This window comes from Carcharodon carcharias, chromosome 19, assembly GCF_017639515.1.
Source record: "Carcharodon carcharias isolate sCarCar2 chromosome 19, sCarCar2.pri, whole genome shotgun sequence".
Lineage (NCBI taxonomy): Eukaryota > Metazoa > Chordata > Chondrichthyes > Lamniformes > Lamnidae > Carcharodon > Carcharodon carcharias.
Window position 1 is genome coordinate 6770394 of NC_054485.1, and position 20275 is coordinate 6790668.

Consider the following 20275-nt stretch of genomic DNA (forward strand, 5'->3'; position numbering starts at 1 on the left):
AGACAATCACGGAGGGACCCAAGGAACAGGGGAATTGTCCATTAGAAGTTCAAACTTCATGGGCTATTCCCACACTGGTCCACGCATCAGGACTTCCACAGGGTCAGGAGACGCATCTTCAGTCATACGTCCACTCTCTGACAACCTGGAGACTGAAAGATGTGGCCCATTGTCTTTATTAATGCAGAAAAACATTCCAAGATGTACTTTAGAGGCATTTTTTTTTTAATGGTGCTGCACCAAAGGAGGTGACTAAAAATTTGGTCAAAAAGGTGGGTTTTAATGAGGGCTTTTAAAGGGAGGCAGAGTGGCAGTGGGGTTTATGATGTATATTTCAGAATCTGGGACTTTAAGAGGGTTGGCATCGGGAGGATGTACAGGAGGTGGAAAAATTGGATGAGATTATGAAGCAATTGCCAAACCCCAATAAAATCCTGGAATTCTGTGTAATAAAAATGGGATTTGATTTCAGCCACTGTAAATCTACAAGGTTTTTTTATCAAATTGGGATTTAACACTCCAGACCCAAGTGACAGTTTGATTTGCGTTTAGCGGTGAGTTTACCTCCAGAGTTCTGCCGCCTTATTTTTTCTCCACCTGTATTGTTGACTTTACTTCTGTTGTATTTTATGAGATATTCATTAACACGTTCTTCAGAACTCCAAAGAAGAGTCATATTGGACTCAATGTTAACCCTGTTTCTCTCTCCACAGATACTGCCAGACCTGCTGAGTTTTTCCAGCACTTTTGGTTTTTATTTCAGATCTCCAGCATTATTTTGCCTTTATTTCGGCGATAGCATTCTTGTTCAGGGGTCAAAAGTTAGAAATGCAAGCCTTATGGCAGGCACTTGAGCACATAACCCAGGCTGATGTTCAGTGCAGTACTGGAGAAGTGCTGCATTGTCAGAAATGCCGTCAGTTGGTTGAGAAGCTTAACATGATCCATCTGCCTGTTTAGGTTGGATGTTAAAGATCCCATGATGCTATCTGAGGAAAAGCAAGAAACTCTCCTCTCGTCCTGGCCAACATTTATCCCAGAGCCACCAAAAAGCAATGCAAATTTTAAAAGTACCGTGCTGAGAATGAAGAACCTTCCAAACACCTTCCAATTGCGCAGGACATTCTATAAGCAAATCTGTTCTTTCACTCTTCGTTTGCCAGACTTACAAAGACTCTTTGGCAAAGTAAAGCTCAACCATTTCATTAACTCTCCTATCATGAGACCTACTTGTATTTTGAATAGCCCAATGCGTTTACATGTCTCATCCATGCACCCTAGTTAATACAAAAAAGCAACAACCCCCCTCCATAAATGTTGTGACATTGCTAAATCCCGACATTGTGTTTGACGCCAACTGACGCTATGTCTGCCTATTTACATCATTTACATTTGCCCACACACGATCAATTTGTTAGAACAATAGGGAATATTTTCCAAGTGTTCCCCGTGATGTTTGAAATATTTTTCCTACCCTGTGAATTTGTGCTTTCAGTGTCTTACTCCTGGAGTTCTATGAAATCTGATTGAAACAAATATTAATCTAATAAAAAAATAATGAGTGTGAAATCTAAGAGGTTTCATTTTGTATTAAGCAAATTATTTTCTTCCTGATAATTCTTTCCCTCATCCATTTTCATTTTCTGCTGCACCAAATGTATTCTCCCTTCTCCCTTTGTGGGGGAGATGACTCCTGCCGGAGTACAATTCCATGAACACGGACAATTCTCCAGTTATGTCAAAGGGACATCTGTATATGTGAGTCTATGCTGAGTGTTGTTGGGCTATCTTGCTTGACTGAAAGACCAAAGTGTAGATACTGTCTTAGGTCATCTCACAAAGCACTTAGAATCATCATCAAAACTTACAGGAGGAGGCTATTCAGCCCTGCCATGTCTGTGCTGGTTCTTTGAAAGAACACTCGTGTTTAGTCCCACATCCCCAGGTTTGGTCCATAACCCTGTAGCCTACTCATCCTTGAGCACTGATTTATCTCTGTTTTAAAATGTACTTATGGAATCAGCTTCAGGTAGAGTGCTCCAAATCCCAACAACTCTCCCTCCATATGGAAACATTTCCCCTCTTCTCTCCAGGTCTTTTGCCAATGATTTTCAATCTGTGACCTCTAGTTGTTGACCCACTTGCTAGAGGGAATATTTTGTCTCTATCTACTTCATCAAAACCTCTCATCTTCTGTGTTGTAAAAAGAACGGTTCTAATTTTTCCAGCCTCTCCTCATAGTCAAAGTGCTTCATCCTGGTAAACCTCCTCCAAATCCTTTCTAAGGCACTTTACATCTTTCCTGAAATGTGCTGGCCAATATTGTCCACAATACTCCATCTAACTAGTGACTTATCAAGTTTGAGCATGATCTCTTTGCCGTTATATTTTATTTTTCTATTTATAAAGTAATCCACATAGATTTTAAAAAAATCCATTTTATCATTTGCCCTAACCCCTTTTAAGGATCTTTGTGGACACCAAGGCCTCTCTGCTTATCTACATTTTCTTTAAATCATGCCATATATAATTCATTTGCAATGAAATCCTTTGAAGTGTGGTGAGTTATGTAGCCATTATATATGCAACAGGATCCTATAAACTATAACAGGATGAATAACTAATATGTTTAATGCATCAATTAAGGAAGGAATGTTGGTTAAAACACTAAGGGAATTCTCTGCTCCTCTTTAAGTAACATTGTGGGATCGTTAATTTGTCAGCCTTGACTCAGTTGGTAGCACTCTTGCCTTTCAGTCAGAAGGTTCTGGGTTCAACTCCACTCCAGAGATTTGAGCATATAATCCAGGATGACCCTTTAGTGCTGTACAGTCAGAGGTGCTGATCTTTTGAATATCTCTTTGGATGTAAAAGATCCTGTGGCACTATTTGAAGAATAGCAGGGGAGTTCTCCCCAGTGCCCTGGCTAATAGATTTTCTGATCGTTATCACATTCTGTTTCTGGTATGTGAATTGACTGCCATGTTTCCTATGTTATAACAGTGACTATATTTGAAACACAATTCATTGGCTGTACAGCACATTGAGACATTGAGGTTGTGGAATGCTTTTTTAATTTACTAAAGAGGGTTCAGGAAAATATGTGGGTAGTCCTTGAAATCAATGTTAAAATAATGAGGATAGACTGGAAAAATGTTTAAAGCAGAAGATCATTCAAGCAATGAGGCAGTAGTGAAGCAATAAAACTAGTTTTGGATTGCTCTAGCCAAGAGCCCACACATAGATTATGAACTAAATAATTGCCTTCTGAGCTGTAAACTCATTCTGATTCATGCTTGAGAGTAAGAAGATTGTCCAGCATTTTAAAATAGTGAAATGTGGGGAGAAACCGGCCACAGAATTAAAGATTATGGATACAAAATTGGCAAGTGTGAAGTGAGAATGATGAGCTGCAGAAATGAACGTGAGCTGGTTGTTTTGAATAATGTTTGGATGTATTGAAGGATAACTGTTCATTAGCGACATTGGAGGTTGCACAGAGGTGTAGGAATTGGATGATTAGGCCTTGATTCCTGTTTCGATTGTGCAAATACAGTTTATGAAATTTAATTTGTCAAGGTTGAATTGGTGGTTGTTAGATTGTACCAGGGAGAAATTTCTCGTTTGTCATCTCCTTTTTGCGCGTATTTATTTCTCATTTCTAGGAGACTGAATAAACTGGGCAGACTCCAATACTATGCTAGTTCTAAATGTCCATTGGAAGGATAGAACTTGATGAGCTGAGCAGTCTCATTTGCTTCATGGCTTTCTGTGTTCTGATATATCAAAAATACATGCGTTGTGATCAAAATGTGATTGGAGTGTGAATTATCCTTCTGTTTGACGCCAACATCTGAAGAATCAAAAAGCCAACACTGAAAATTTATCACCTTAAAACCATTTCACCAGCAGCTTTATGATTTGTTGCTGCCATCCAATTAACAAATTTTAATGCAATATGAATGCGGTTATGATAAAGTGTAAAAATATAAATTAACAGCACAAGCAATACAGTGCACTTGTATTTGTTGAAAAACCATTGGCATAAATAATTTGCAGCTGTGAGGAATTCAATGGCAATTAAATGGTGGTTTATTTTACAGTTCGATGTTTAATTTGAAGGAACCTGAAGAATGTAAGATATTGGGATGTTTTGTGAACTCGGGTTACAGTATAGGGGAATGAAGTGGTTGAATTTGTGGTTTCTGTGTCTAAATAGTGAGCACTCTTAAATTTTGCTTGGATGATTGAGACTTCTGACAGCTACCTTTTGGAAGGACTGATCAGAAGAATACAGCTCAAGAGGAGGCCATTCAGCCTATCCAGTCTGCCCTTTCGAAAAACAAGCCCGACTCTCTCTCTCTCTCTCTTGCCCTATATCCCTGCAATCTGTTTCTCTTTCAAGTATTCATCCAATTCATTTCTTGAAAGTTTCTAATGAACCTCTTTTTACCATGCTGTCAATCAGTGCATTCCAAATCCTAACCATTTGTTGTATAAAATTGTTTATTCTTATGTCTTCTCTGGGTTTTTGGCAATCGCCTTAAATCTGCGCAGTCATTGAAAAAAGTTTCTCCCTAGTTATTCTAAACTCTTCATAATTTAAAACACCTCTTCTTCACAACTCCAGATTCTGCAATCTATCCATGCAACTGTAATCCCTCGTTCCGGGAACCATTCTCTTAAATCTCTTCCGTACCTCTTTCAAAACCTTCACGTGAACTAGAAGGAACTGAAGTTACTCAGTTTTTGCTGTTTGACTGTGGTTAGCAATTACTTTGTGTTGTGTGTCCATTCCTGTTGTACAGCTCTTGTTCAGTTATCTTCATGAGCTAATTTATAAAGCCACCCACTTAGTATCAGGCAAAGCATCTTGAGTACGTTGATTGGGTCCCTATTGAAGTTTAGAAAGTTGAGAGATGATCTGATTAAAACATGTACCATCCTGAGGGGACTTGACAGGATGGATGCTGAAAGGATGTTTCCCTTTGTGCGAGATACTAGAACTAGAGGACGTAGTTTAAAAATAAGGGGCCTCCCATTTAAGACGGAGATGAGAAGAAATCTTTTCCCTGAGAGTCACGAATCTTTGGAACTCTCTGCCCCAGGGAGCGGTGGAGGCAGGGTCAATGAATATTTTTAAGGCAGATATATTCTTGACTAATGAGGAGTCAATGGTTATCGAGGGAGGGTAGGCGGAATGTGGATTTGAGGCCACAATCAGATGAGCCATGATCTTATTGAATGGTGGAGCAGGCTCGAGGGGCTGAATGGCCTACTCCTGCTCCTAGTTTGTATGTTCGTATGAAGGTGAAATGAGCATTAAGAGTGGGATCAGTATTTTGATATTTTTGGAGTTGTAGAACCTTCTTGCTTGACTCATTTTCCAGGAATGCTTTTGAGAGCTGCTTGTGTTTCTGGTAGCAGTTTGCCAGTGACATTAGCTGTTTTGTCATAGAATGGACTGTACATGATTGAGATGCTACATGAAACCTGATGAAATAAGACCTTCCATTCAACACAGATCTCCGTTGGCCTTTGCAATGACTGGCATGAAATCGGGAAGAAAACATTTGAATTGGCAACTTGTTATTGAAGCATTTGCTGTAAACCTGTTCTTACATAGCAGTTAGGAAATGCATTCAGTGTTCCAGCTCTTGTGGAAACTAGAAGCCTGTTATGAGGTGACGCTTAGTTATCACTTCTGCAGCAAGAACTCAAGTTTGAATATCCAAATCTTTCTAAACATTTTGAAGCCGCTGATAGCATTTTGGAGTTTTAATACATTTTTTCCTGTTGGTTTTGGCTGTCACTTATGAAAGTAGGAGTAGGCTATTCAACCCATTGAGCCTGCTGTGTCATTCAGTAACTTAGTGGGATGAACTTCTACATCAACAGTATTTTCCTGTCCTATCCCCAGATCTCCTGATTCCTTTAGTACCCAAAATTCTATCCATCTTGGTCTTGAGTGTACTCAACAACTGAACATCCAAAACTCTCTTAGTGGAGAGAATTCTAAAGGTTCACAACTTTGAGTGAAGAAGTTTCTCCTCACTTCAGTATTAAATAATCGACCCCTTATTTTGAGACTTTGACCTCTAGCTCTAGACTGTCTAGACAGAGGAAACACCCTCTCAGCATTGACCCTGCCAAGCCCTCTAAGAATTTATAGTTTATTTATCATGCAGGATGCACATTTGAAGATCCAGATGTCCGGTGTCTGAGAAAATGTATAGGTATTTTTCTCCAAGGGTATTAAACATGGTCCTACTCCTGAGCATAGGACGTTGATTCCTCCTGATTTTAATGTGATTGTTATGCTAGGAGAGCTGGTTTTGAATAATTGAATGTAGTTTAAGATTGAAATGGTTAGTTCCCAAAATGCATATAAACATCAATGTTTATGCATATGAAATAAGCAGGTAAAATTGATTAGTCATGCAAACTTGATTACTCTCTAAACTTAAAACAAAACTTATCGACGCGACCAGTGTAGTGTTGTAAGGTGCTGAATACCAATTGTTTTGTGTTTAGGTGTGAGAAGGAATGTTATTGTTCATCAATACAACAATTTGGACTTTAATGCAGCAAATTGTCCCAAAGTGCATCGTAGCAGAGAAACAAAAATCAAGCAGGAATTGACGATGAGCCGAAGGAGATATTCAGAGGAGTGTATAGAATCTTGGGGCTGGGTTTTAGGGTTGCCGTAACCCCACTCCTCCTCCTCCCACTCACCGCCCCAGGCTAAAAAGTTGAGGGGTGCCCACCCATGATCCCCACGACTGCCCTGCAGCAGTTTAATGCTGGGAGCAGTGAAAATTGCTTTAAGGCGAGACTTCCACCCCTGTCTTGGTAAGAAGCCCTGCCTGAGAGAGCTACTGGCCAACTGGATGTCCGGCAGCTCTGTAATGCTGGCAGTGCCAGCAGTTGCTGCTGGGGCTACAGGTGATCCCATCACACCGAGGAGCCCAGGTAAGTTCGGGATTGGGGATCTCACTGGGACCTTGCCAACGTGTTCCGGTTTCCCGACACCAGCCTGCGCAGGTAAAGCTGCTGGGCTTCCCATCTAAATTACTGGCGACCATGGGATCAGGCCCTTAATTGGCCATTAATTGGCTGTTTAAGGGCCTAAATAGGACCAAGGGCGGGAGGGCTGCCTGATGCCTCTCCTGCAATATCCTCCTGCCCCCCCTACAAACTGGATTTTATGTGCCCCTCTGCCTTTAAATCGGCTGGGGGAAGGGAGCGTAAAATCCAGCAAATTGCAAAAGAGGTAGGTTTGAACAGGTATCTTAAAGGAAGAGGAGAGAAGATGAGGTTCAGTGGGTTTTCCAGAACTTGGGTTCTAGGTGACTGAAGAAAAGGCCAGACTGGAGAAAAGAAAGTGGGGGGGGTGGGGTTCACAAAAGGTCAGAGTTGGAGGTACATGGAGTTCTGAAGGATTGTAGCTCCGGAGGAGGCTACAGCGATAGGGAGTGGTGTGGCCATAGAAGAATTTGAACACTGAGATGAGAATGTTAAATTCTAAACATTAGTGTCCAGAACTATCTCTAGTTTTGATGACCAAATAATTTAATATTCCGATTTGGTACCACACTGAAATGCAGGGTGGTGACTCGGTGGTTTTATAAAACTTGAAATCTTGAGTTGAGGAAGAAGTTGAACAAGCAACGTGTCTTATTAGTGGCAGTCAGCAGTAACTTCACGTGCTGATCTTCGAGTTAATCATGATCTTCAGCTTGCCACAAAGTTGGAAATCTAAACCAGCTGGATGATAGCCCAGAATTTTAAACTTTAATTCATGTTAGTGTGATTTTCAGTCTGGTAGGTGTCATCTTCATGCAGAGGTGTCACAAGCTTGTGTTTCCTTCTAGATAGACTGTAGCTCTGTGTCTGTAAATGCGAGTTGTTTCTGTAGTTCAGGCACAACTAAAATTGAGCGTATTTCATTTTACTGCAACATGTATTTTAGAACAAATTTTTAGAAGCAGCATATTAATTGAGTTTTATTCCCTGCAACAATATCGATATTGAACAGTTTGCAGCATTGACACAACAATTTCATTCAATGTTCTGAATCAGAAGCCATTTGGTACATCACAAAACTGCAAACATTTTAATTCCATACAAGCTAGCTGCATTTTACATTTTTTTCTGATGGTACAATGACTTGCAGAAAGTAATTGGAAAAAAGCAAGTTTAAAGCAACAGATAATGTCAGTAAATCCAATTCAGAAATCATCACCTGTTTCAGACACATTGGGATGTTTAAATCTTGGCGATCCTGTAAATTCCACCGGGAGGTTGGGGGTTGGGGTGGGGGGGGGGGGGGTGCAGAGCTGGGTGGAGCGGGGAGGGGGTGCTTTTCAATTCTCCTCGCCTTTTCAGTTTTTTTTTAAACTGCTTCAGTACCCCTCAAACTTTTTGAGGTGCAAGTGACATGTCAGGATATCAGCCCAGTTTGATATCAGCCCATTCTACGATTCACGCTAGGGATCCAATGCAGTTATACTGCAGCCTTTGCATTCTGCCTACTTAGCTTGCTGTGTTTTATGTACATGGAAACGTTGAGCGTACACCGGGACAGGGGAGTCGGGAACAAATGGGGCCCTTAAAACTTTCCAAATTGGTTTTTCACCTTTATTATGTTGAAGGAAGCACAAAGTCTACTTCTGAATTTATGGGTTTGTGACTAGATTTAGGAACTTGTAGAGTAAAATGATGTTTCCTTCCCATTTTTTTTTTCTTTTTTGTTGTTGTTGAATTTAATTTACTCACCATTTTATTTCTGCTTTCAGGTCATTTCAGTTGGGACAAATACCTTAAGGAGACAGGTGCTGTTGCTGCCCCTTCCCATTGCTTTAAGCAGGTGAAATAGGCTTTTATTTCATTTTAGTGCTGTGATAATTTGTATGGAGCTGAGGTTGGTTGTGGTATTCGCAGGGATATCGGCATATGTTATCTCTAACAATGTATGATGTTAATTTTGAAAATGAGTGGAGCGGGCCAAAATCGATATCTGTCTGGTAATCAGAGATATCTCTACGAGACTATGATGTGCTATTTAGTTATTTTTCAGAACAGTGCTTATCCATTATTTGATTTTAATTCTTGTCCAGATCATGTAATTCCTCCCTGTGATTCAAAATAGTTCATGATTTGGCAAAAGACTTTGGGCATTAATAAGAAATGAATATAAAATTGAAGTCAATGGGAATCAGGGGGATAAACGGCTCACTGGTTGGAGTCATACCCTAGCACAAAGAAAGATAGTTGTGGTTGCTGAAGGCCAATCATTCCAGCCCCAAGACATCATGGCAGGAATTCTTCAAGGCGGTGCTAAGCCCAAACATCTTCAGCTGCTTCAACAATGACCTTCCCTCCATCATAAGGTCAGAAGTGGGATGTTCACTGATGGTTGCACAGTGTTCAGCACCATTCACAACTCCTCAGATAATGAAACAGTCTAAGTAATGATGACCCATGAAACCATGTCGATTGTTGTAAAAGCCTATCTGGTTCACCAGTGCCCTTTAGACAAGGAAATCTGCCATCATTACCTGGCTCGGATTACATATGACTGCAGACACACACCAATGTGGTTGACTCTGAAATGCCCTCTGAAATGGCCTGCCAAGCCACGCAGTTCTAGGACAATTGCGGATGGCCAACAAATACTGTTCTGGCCACATCCCATGAATGAATAAAGAGAAAAAAATCCATATCCGCATGCAATAAGATCTGGACAGCATTCAGGCTTGGGTCAATAAATGGCAAGTAACATTTGTGCCAGACAATGACATCTCCAACAAGAGAGGAGCTAACCAACTCCCCTTAACTTTCAATCACAAATCGTCGAATTCTGGCCATTAATATTCCTGAGGGTTATCATTGATCAAAAACTTAACCAGATATGTAAATACTGTGGCTACAAGAACAGGTCAGAATCTGGGTATTCTGTGGTGAGTTGCTCACCACATGCCTCCCCAAAGTTGGTCCACCATCTACAGAGCACAAATCAGGAGTGTGATCAAATATTCCTTACTTCCCTGGATGAGTCCAGTAATACTCAAACTCAAAACAATCCAGGACAAAGCAGCCCGCTTGATTGCCACTCCATTTACCAACTTAAATATTCCTCCTTTTGACCAATAGCACACTGGCATAAAAACGGAAAATGCTGGAAAATCTCAGCAGGTCTGACAGCATCTGTGGAGAGAGAAACAGGGTTAACGTTTCAAGTCTGTATGACCCTTCTTCAGAGCTAAAAAGCACAGTGGCAGCAATGTATACCATCTACAAGATGCACTGCAGTAACTCGTCAAAGCTTCTTTGATGGCACTTTCCAAACTTCTGACCTTTGCCGCTTAAAATGACTAAGGCAGCAAATACATGGGAACACCACAACCTGCAAGTTCCCCTCTAAGCCACTCACCATCCTGACATGGAAATATATCACCGTTCCTTCACTGTTGCTTGGTCAAAATCCTGAAACTCCCTCCCCAACAGCACCGTGGGTGTACCTACATCACATAGACCGCAGTAACTCAAGAAGGCAGCTCACCACCACCTTCTCAAGGGCAATTCAGGATGGAAACCAATGCTAGTTTGCAGTGAAGCCCACATTGTGCGAGTTAATAAATAAAAGTCACTTTTTTTAATAAAATGAATGAGAGGTTTAATTGATGGGTGGAAAATAGGAGTTGGGGGAGTGTAAAATTGGTTTAGATTGGGAACAATAACAGGGGAAATGTAGACTGTATAGATCACCAAACTAAAAATAACTAGTTGCGAAATGTTGAGAGCTGCAAAATCTTCGGCTTCACATTTGCGATTTATACATTATTCAAGTTCCTGTAGAGTTCGTTTTTTACCATCGACACAACCTTATGAGTGAACTTACATGTGTGTTTGTACTGGTCCAGCATGTAATAATTAAGAATCTATTTTTTAGCATATAACTTAATCTATTTACCCAATCTATTGTGACTTCTATTCAGAATATTGCTTCCTTATTATTCGGAATCGTTCTGCATTGACAGGGCATTTTCATTCTGGGAAAGTTGTTAGGTGTTAATTTACTGGGTTTGTGTTCAGCGGATCATCATAATACTGTTTTTAAAATTGTGACCTTGTGTTTGAAAATAGATATTTTGAATAGATTAAAAATTGTGTGAAAGGTTTCAGGGTCTGCCATAGATCTTGAGTTTTCAGGGTTTATGTAAGGAACAGAAATAGGCCATTCAGCCTCTTGATCTTGTTCTGGGGTCCGATTGAGTTGGCAAGTCCAATTATGTATCAAAACTGGTATTTGCATTTGTCCCAGTTCTTTTCCTTTCCTGCAGGTGCTGCCTCATGCTGGGATATGGGTGTTGGGGGTTCTCTGTGATCTTGCCATTCTTTATGGGTGAACTTGGGCATGGATTGTTGGCAAGCCCAATTCAGCCCATCACACACATTTCTCTTTCAGGGACCAACATGTAGAAACAGGAAGCTCTCAGTGACTTAGTTTCCTACTTCTACCCTGGGGACATGAAAGACACTGGCCTGTTTTGAAATGAGTTAATTCAGCATGGTCCAGGGATCGAATCAGTTCAAATTCCCTCATGACTTCACCCCTCCCCATCTTTGTAACCTGCTCCAGCTGTACAACCATCTAAGACCTCTGCACTCTTCCAGTTGTGACTTTTTTACCCATTCATGGGATATGAGCATCACTGGTAAGTCTGGCAGTTGTTGCTCTTCCCAGTTTGCCTTTGTTGTGGCGTCTTTGCTGAACGGACCACAGGAGACTCGGGTACAGGTCACGATCGTTTATTCGAGCAATTGCTAGGAGGGCACCATCTCAATGCAGCTTGAGACAGTACTCTGCTAAGTTACAAGTGTTCACCATATTTATACATTATTGGTCACATACAAGAACATCCTCCAGATTCCAATCACGTCAACATATAGGTTTACATTAAACAGACAGGTCTCTAGTACAAAGGTAACCCACTTTCACCCAGGCAGAGACCTGTCTTCCTATCTAGGCTGAGACCATCTGTCCTTCCTGTATCTGTCGAAGAGCACACTTAATCTATTATTGCCACCTTCTGACTCCAGTCTAACTCCCAGGACCTTGCTGGTGATTGCAAGCCCTGAGAATGTGCAAGGTTCAGCATTCTCTCTGTCCCAGCCTGAACTTTAAATGTTAACTGCTTAGCAATTGTGGTTTTGCATGCTGGGATATTTTAAGTCAAGCCCCTTGACCATTACTGTATTCCTTTATTTCCCCCTAACAATCCCCCCTTTTGGCCCTTGGCTTAGCCCAAGGTAGCCAACTACAGTGGTGTCCACTCCCCCCCACCCATCCCCTTTACGCACCACCACCCATTGATGCTGGCCAGTCATCCAGCTTTGGCATGTAAAGGGTACGGATACCGGTCAACCATCTGTATCATCTGGTCCTTTAATCTGAACCTCTGGCTTACCATATTCCTACTCCATCTACTAAAACTCCCCCAACACCACCTTTTTTGTGACTTCCGGGTGCGATGAATCAAGTATGTTAGATACATAATCAATATCAGCTGAAGTATAACTAGGGCACGGGAGATAATCTGAATCCAGGAGTGTATCTGTACGTTCGAGCCCCAGTTCCACAGGTCCTCCCACCATGTGGAAGAATCTATTCGTTCAATATCTGTCTTTAAGGCTCTAACCTGTCGTTGCAGTGTACATTAAGTTCTGTATATTTGCTTAGCCTGTCCCTGAATCGTGGTGAGATGCTCTGGTAATAGGGGAATTTCAAAGGAGAACTGGTTCAAATACTGTGTCAGTTATCCTCCACGCTTTCCTTGACCTGAATAGTAGTTGTTCCTCTCTTGTATATTTTGACCAGTTCCATCTTCCCCACCCTTGCTGGCGCCTGTGGGTGTAGGCACACTGAATGATTGTGGATCTGGCATATCTGGTTGTTCCTGTACTGGATTCTTTCCTGCCGCATGGTGATACAATATCTCCCATTCCCTGCATATGCAACATGGGTCGGTTCTTTTGCAGCCCATGTAGTTTCCATTGTACAGTTTGCTGCTGCTTTAAATCCACTTAGCTTCACCTGCCTCATATATTGGGTGTACACATACTACTGCGGTGGCCTCTATTCTACAATATTCTAATGTGGTGCTAACTATATTCCCTTCTATGTCTGCTGCACATGGTGGAATAACATGATACCTAATATAATAATCCTCCCATATAACTCCAATATTTTCTACTCTATATAATGTCCTGCTGGGTGTTGACATAGGTATAACAGGCATTATTAATATAATGCCTATTAGCATATTACTATTCACTATACATTTAACATTCATTCTATATACGCGTGTTAAACCTCTGAGCTGGAAACTGGTCAAGTCATGATTCTTGTGTCGTGAAAGATTACATAAATGCTCATTAGTTACCCATAAAGGAACCCCTTCATTAATCTGTCTTAAATTCTCTCGGGCTTGTTCCAACGCCCAAGATCCATAGGGGCTGCAAACGTCATTTCTGCTCGCTTCGTCTGAAATATTTTTCCCTATTCCAGTTAATTTATTGATAGTCCCCGCATGACTTTCGCAAAGAGTAGCCAGGCTTTGAATTAACCGTGTCACGTCCTGGTCCGTATCTAACTGTATATCCTGGATCCCCTGTCCCCACCCTAAAATCTCCTTAAGCTTAAAGCCCAGGGTACGGACCTTCTGATCTACAGTTGCTCGGTCGATGGAATTAACTGTTGATGTCCCTGTATTGAATACTGTGGCAGCTTCATTTATCAGGCTGCGCTTGTCTCGGTCCCCCTCTGGGTCTGATTGCATTCCACCGTCAAACTGGACCGCTTCAGACATCAACTGGTTCGTCAGAGCCGTATGAAGTGCTTGGGTGTGTGTTGGACATCACTGGGGCAGGGCAATACCAGATATGTTCAAGACTACGGGCACCAGCTCATGGTGTACATCATCATATAAACTTCTGATTAACCAGTACCAAACCATTCGTCAGTCCTGGACAAGGTGGGTCAGTCGATGTGGTTTGAGGGACTTCGATTATCTCTGCTGGGATTGTGGAAGTAGGTGGCTGGGTAGTGGTACCAATTTTCTTTATTGGACGGACCTCCCACACCCGATCTGAAGCAAACCCTTACTACAATTCGAAAGCACTTGTTCTCCTACTGTTACATTGATCATTCCCCGTTGCGTGTCGCATTCGGCACTCTCCGTGCTGTACTGGGGTGCAGGATGAGCAGTGGCGATCCCCGACCTTGTTGCCAGTACTGATACGCCCACGACCAGGATCGTAGATCTGTGGAGATGTTAACATCGGCTCCCGTCCTCTGGGTTACCGCTTGGGCAATTGTCATGTATCTTTAACTGTGTGTAATGCCTCCGTTTACTTCCCTTTCTCATATCTACAAGTGCGCATGTATCACCTGTCATAATTACCTCGTATGGCCCATTGTTGCTTTTTGGATTTGCCTATTTCTATACCCTTAATCATCTGTCGGTCTTTGACTTCCTTCCTTAACTTATGCAATTGCTGACTTATTTCCCTCACGTAGTTTCGCATCCTCTCTTGCCCACATGTCTGTCCTTGGCTTGCTGCATTGTTCCAGTGAAGCCCAACGCAAACTGGAGGAACAACACCTCATCTTCCGACTAGGCACTTTACAGCCTTCCGGACTGAATATTGAATTCAACAACTTTAGGTCGTGAGCTCCCTCCCCCATCCCCACCCCCTTTCTGTTTCCCCCTTCCTTTTTTTTTCCAATAAATTATAAAGATTTTCCTTTTCCCACCTATTTCCATTATATAAAAAAAAGAAAAAAAACCCCACTAGAGCTATACCTTGAGTGCCCTACCATCCATTCTTAATTAGCACATTCGTTTAGATAATATCACCAACTTTAACTTTAACACCTATGTGTTCTATTGTACTATTGTCGTTGACATCTTTTGATGATCTGCTTCTATCACTGCTTGTTTGTCCCTACAACCGCACCCCCCCTCCACCTCTCTGTCTCTCTATCTCTCTGCCCCCCACACACACACCTTAAACCAGCTTATATTTCAACTCTTTCTTGGACTCGAACTCAAGTTCTGTCGAAGGGTCATGAGGACTCGAAACGTCAACTCTTTTCTTCTCCGCCGATGCTGCCAGACCTGCTGAGTTTTTCCAGGTAATCCTGTTTTTGTTTTGTCTTCCTTTTATTGGTCCTACATCTCCCACTCCTATTATGATTCCCTCGGTTAACTGCATTCCTCTCCTTGTCATTATTTCAAATGGGGTGAACCTGGTGGTTCTGCTTGGGGTAGCTCTAAGGTGCATTAAAATATTGGGCTATTCCCTGTCTCTTGAATTGCTTTTGTGATTGTTTTTTTTTAAATGTTCAGTTCATCCTTCCCACCATCCCCGAGCTCTGTGGCTGGTAGGGAATGTGGAATTTCTGTTTATATTTAAATAAAACAATTCTTTCTTGACTCTTCCTGTGAAATGAGTTCCCTGATCTGAACCCATCTGGGTAGGCACCCCCTCTCCTTCCAGTTTACTCTCTCCTGCTGCTGTCTCATGTCAGACCTCAATTCCTTAAACAACTGTACAATGCACCTTCTTATCCTATCTTTCAATGGCTCAGTATCTTCACTTCCAGTGGTGGTTCTCTCTGGGAGCTGCTTAATCGTCTGTCATCATAGTGTTAATCCTGTGGCCTTATTCTTTGTAGCTCACAGGCACATTAGTACAATCAGCAATACATCTATTTAGCCTTTTTCCAGCTTTCCCTTTACCTGTATCCATCTTGTGGTAAATTGTTGTTAGGTATTATTTCTCCTTACATTTCAATTCCTGAACCACAGATCCCAATAGTTTTACCTCTAAGTTTTTTTTTCCTGACTATGATCATTCAGATGGAGAAATTTGACATTTTACGAATGAACCAGGCATTGACATGTTTTGCTTCCTTATCTTCTTCTCAAACAACATCTTATTGTCCCACTAAATCATGTCCGACTTTTGTTTTGCATTATCCCAGATTCATTAACTCGGCCAGAAATTGGATTTCTGCCAAACTTTGTCAAGGTCTTGAGCTCAGCTTCATATTTTGGGAACAGACTTACAAATACAAAAGCTTGCAGCATTTGAATTAGTGCCAGTTGTTGTCAAACCTTTTAAAATGAAAATTTCCTTTTATCACGAACCTAACCTCAAATTTTAAACTTTGTAAGAAATGTAATATACGCTATAAATATTAAAACGACCTCTTTCTTATGTGTATTGATTTGTATCCAAGTTATAATTCCCGTATATTTATCGACACATTCTTTATCTTAGATGGCATCCTAGTGATTCAAAAGTTACCTTCTAAACTACACTGCGCTTTACACCTCAAGATTGTCCCAAATTCAAATAACAGTGCTGTTGGGATGCAGATTTCCTTTCATATTTAATTCATCTCTTCATAAGAAACCCCTTTTTTATCCATTGGAACCACCTAGGCCTTGTGTTTATGTCTTTTCCTAGAATCCCTTGAACTTCAGGTAATTTTTCCCCTCAGAATTTTAGAATACTAACTTGTATGAGTTAATGTAACTCGTATGTATCAATCCCAATCAGCTTGGGAGCTGGTGATGTCAGTCTGCAAAGGGGGTGGTACAAAGGTTGCTTCATCTAACCCTATCTAGCTTCATGAAACCTTCAAATTACCACCCTTTTTGCCAGAAATCTCAACTCAAACCTTATACTCAAAACTTTGGAATGTTTCAGTATACTTTTCCTTTAATCTAACATGGGGCTTTCAACCCTAAAGTGCTGAACTGCACACACAAATAACAATTTACGGAAGAAAACACATTAAAGCTCATACACAAATACTTCCTTGCACACAAACAAACATATATTTCCAGGTATGTATTTATATTCCTGTATCCTTAACTTAACGACTTGAAACTCTCACATTCTAAACGAAACTTCAAATAGCAGTGGGGGAAATAAAGGGATCTTGAAGGCTCCACCTATAGGGGCAATTAAACTGACAAAAGGTCACATTTCCCCTGCTACTGCCTTTCAGTGCTTATTAACTCCCCTAGGGGTATGCCCCTTTTCTCTCTGTCTCTCTCTCTCTCTCTCTCTCCAGCACAAGCAGCTCTTGTAACTTAGATCAATTCATTTTTTTAAGTTACAGAAAATTCAGTAGCGGACCTTTTGGGTCCCAATCATCCTTCCACATTTTCGGGAAAATCTCCTCATCCCTCACGGGACATTATACACCCCCAATTCGTTGCTTCCTCCCCCCAAGGCTCCCTTGACTGCCCTCTCAAACTCCCTGTGCTGGGCTGTCGCCTACTCCCACCCGATCTGGAATGTCCTCAGGTTTCGCCCAGTCTCCACTCCCAAACTCTAGGGGTGATCTTCCCAAATATCCCCTGGGCATTTAGCCTTCGCCAGTATGTGGGTATCAATGGGGTGCATCGCATGGAAATCTTTCTGCATTTCCCGCAGTTTGGTCCAAAAATCTGGGTTGCTATGCCGAGTTTTTAAGTGTCAGCAGTTCTTTAAACAAAACCTGTTTCTCCCCCAGGCTGAATGGTATGTGCTTAACTTTCTCCGTAACCCTCTCAAACTCCCCATCCTCTCCCTATTCCTCAGCCCCCCTTTCTCCCTTCGGGTTTCAATTCGCCTTTCCTGACTTTACTTTTCCTAACGGTTATTGCCACAGGGGCCATGGGATTCAATGGGCTCAGTGGGGCGTTTGGTTCATATGAGGGTGGAACTGCCTCAGCTCCATCATGGGTTTCTCCCTCGGAGCTTTCCCCCTATTGATCAGGGTCACTGCAGGCTGCTGCTGCCACTGTTCTGATCTGTCCTGGATCTGACTTTGTTTCTCTCTCTCTAGTCGACTGGAATTTAGTATTAACCTGTCCACACAACTGTAGGTATAGTGTGATAATAACCATCATCCCTTTCTTTTCCTTATCTTTTTTTGCTCTAACCACCACCTTTTTTGTTCTCCGGGGGTTCCCTGTGGGTTCCACCCCCTCCTTCTGCAATTTTAGTGATTAATTTTGACTGTTGTTCTGCTATGAACCTCGTAATGGAGTCCGCGGTTCCCCAGTCGAGTTCCATAGCGCTATTTTGTTTCCCTGACGGCATTCTGTTCCTATTTTTACATCTATCTCTGCGCGATAAGTCCGCACGGTCCTAACAACTTAGTTATCTGAGGTATATGTATATGCGGTTTAACAGGGGTCCGGCCTACCTGCGCGGTTTCCTCTAAGGTTGTGTTTCAAACCCTAACCACGCCAGCACGGCTCCGCCTCCTCTCAACTGGGTAATGGTCTGGCCTCCTTGCGCGGCTTTGGCCCCGCTAGTCCCGCTTGCACGGCTCCGCCTATTACCCCTGGCGCTTCCTATCTCCTGTCCTGAGTCCTCTTCTTGATTCCTTGATACTTGACCGGACCGTTCTCGGGTAGGCTTACTGCACTAACTACGGGTGGTAAATAAATATACTCACCCACTTTATAGAGCTGTCCCGAGGATCCGATCCAAGTACCCTGCTGACTACGCCAAATTGTTGTGGTGTCTTTGTACAACCATCTAAGACCTCTGCACTCTTCCAGTTGTGACTTTTTTACCCATTCATGGGATATGAGCATCACTGGTAGGTCTGGCAGTTGTTGCTCTTCCCAGTTTGCCTTTGTTGTGGCGTCTTTGCTGAACGGACCACAGGAGACTCGGGTACAGGTCACGATCGTTTATTCCAGCAATTGCTAGGAGGGCACCATCTCAATGCAGCTTGAGACAGTACTCTGCTAAGTTACAAGTGTTCACCATATTTATACATTATTGGTCACATACAAGAACATCCTCCAGATTCCAATCACGTCAACATATAGGTTTACATTAAACAGACAGGTCTCTGGTACAAAGGTAACCCTACTTTCACCCAGGCAGAGACCTGTCTTCCTATCTAAGCTGGGACCATCTGTCCTTCTCCTATCTGTTGAAGAGCACACTTAATCTATGTTATTGCCACCCTCTGACTCCAGTCTAACTCCCAGGACCTTGCTGGTGATTGCAAGCCCTGAGAATGAGCAAGGTTCAGCATTCTCTCTGTCCCAGCCTGAACTTTAAATGTTAACTGCTGAGCAATTGTGGTTTTGCATGCTGGGATATTTTAAGTCAAGCCCCTTGACCATTACTGTATTCCTTTATTCCCTAACACCTCCTTGTACATCCCCGATTTTAATCACTCCAGCATTGACGGCTGTGCCTGGAATTCCCTACCTAAATCCCTCAATCTCTCTACCTCTCTTTCCTCTTTTTGAAGACGCTCCTTAAAACTCACCCCTTTGAACAAGCTTTTGGTCATCTGTCTTCACATTTCCTTATGTGGCTCAGTGTCAAACTTTTTGATAATGTTCCTGTAACGTGTCTTGGGATGGTTCCCTATGTTAAAGTGCCGTACGCATACAAGTTACAATCATCTTTGTCTGTAATGTGACTTGCATCAGATTAGGCCGGTTCTGAATTGGTCATTGGAGATGCTTATGATACTTCTTTAAAGGACAATGATATTTATGAGTTATTAATCATCTATGTTGACAGCATCTTTATTACTGTGGCCTGTACACTGGACCTGAAATTAAATCAACGTGTGAGCATCCTGCAGTACTTGCTGTTAACCCCTGCACATGTGATGAGGGGGATTTGGAACTATGGGTGTACTTGACAGGGCTGACTCATTGCCTTGTTAAAGTTTTCAGAAAGAACAACAAATCTGGTAAAACCATTTAAACAGCTTGTTCTTTTCACAAAGTGAAAACAAACAATACGGGTTCCCTGTGATTGTCTGGAAAATCAGAAGTCTGATGGGCCCTGAGATCATGGCTGAACTTATTTCTGCTTCTCTTCAACGCTCTGAAGGCAGTGATTCCATTTGTTCAATGTTAAAATGACCTGGACTCTTTTCTTTTAATTCCAGAAGTACTTTTCTTAAGCCACCCTGCATATTCTGTCAGGACTTGAGACTGTGCGATATTATCGAGATTACAACACAGTTGTGCATTAAATCACAAACTATAGCCACGGTACAGTGTGCTATGAAAATGTAAATGCTTAACAGTTGCGATGGGAGATGGCTGGCTGTGTGTTTGAAAATTGCAGTTCAGTCAATCCATCCTAATAGCATCAGAGTTAGAGTACATCTTGAACTGTGCAGGGACACCACAATTCTGCCGTGCAAAGGCATTCATTT

The 20275-nt window shown here is 41.9% G+C and overlaps 1 protein-coding gene across 8 annotated transcripts in view; it reads left to right on the forward strand.

The window, feature by feature from the left end:
- The window catches only part of LOC121291578 (polycomb protein SCMH1-like), a 260181-nt gene that overhangs the window by 87177 nt on the left and 152729 nt on the right, over positions 1-20275 (forward strand). For all 8 annotated transcript variants that reach the window (XM_041212969.1, XM_041212970.1, XM_041212973.1 and 5 more), the window contains one exon: positions 8799-8869. In XM_041212969.1, coding sequence (XP_041068903.1) covers positions 8799-8869 — 71 coding nt within the window. The remainder of the gene's footprint in view (positions 1-8798; positions 8870-20275) is intronic.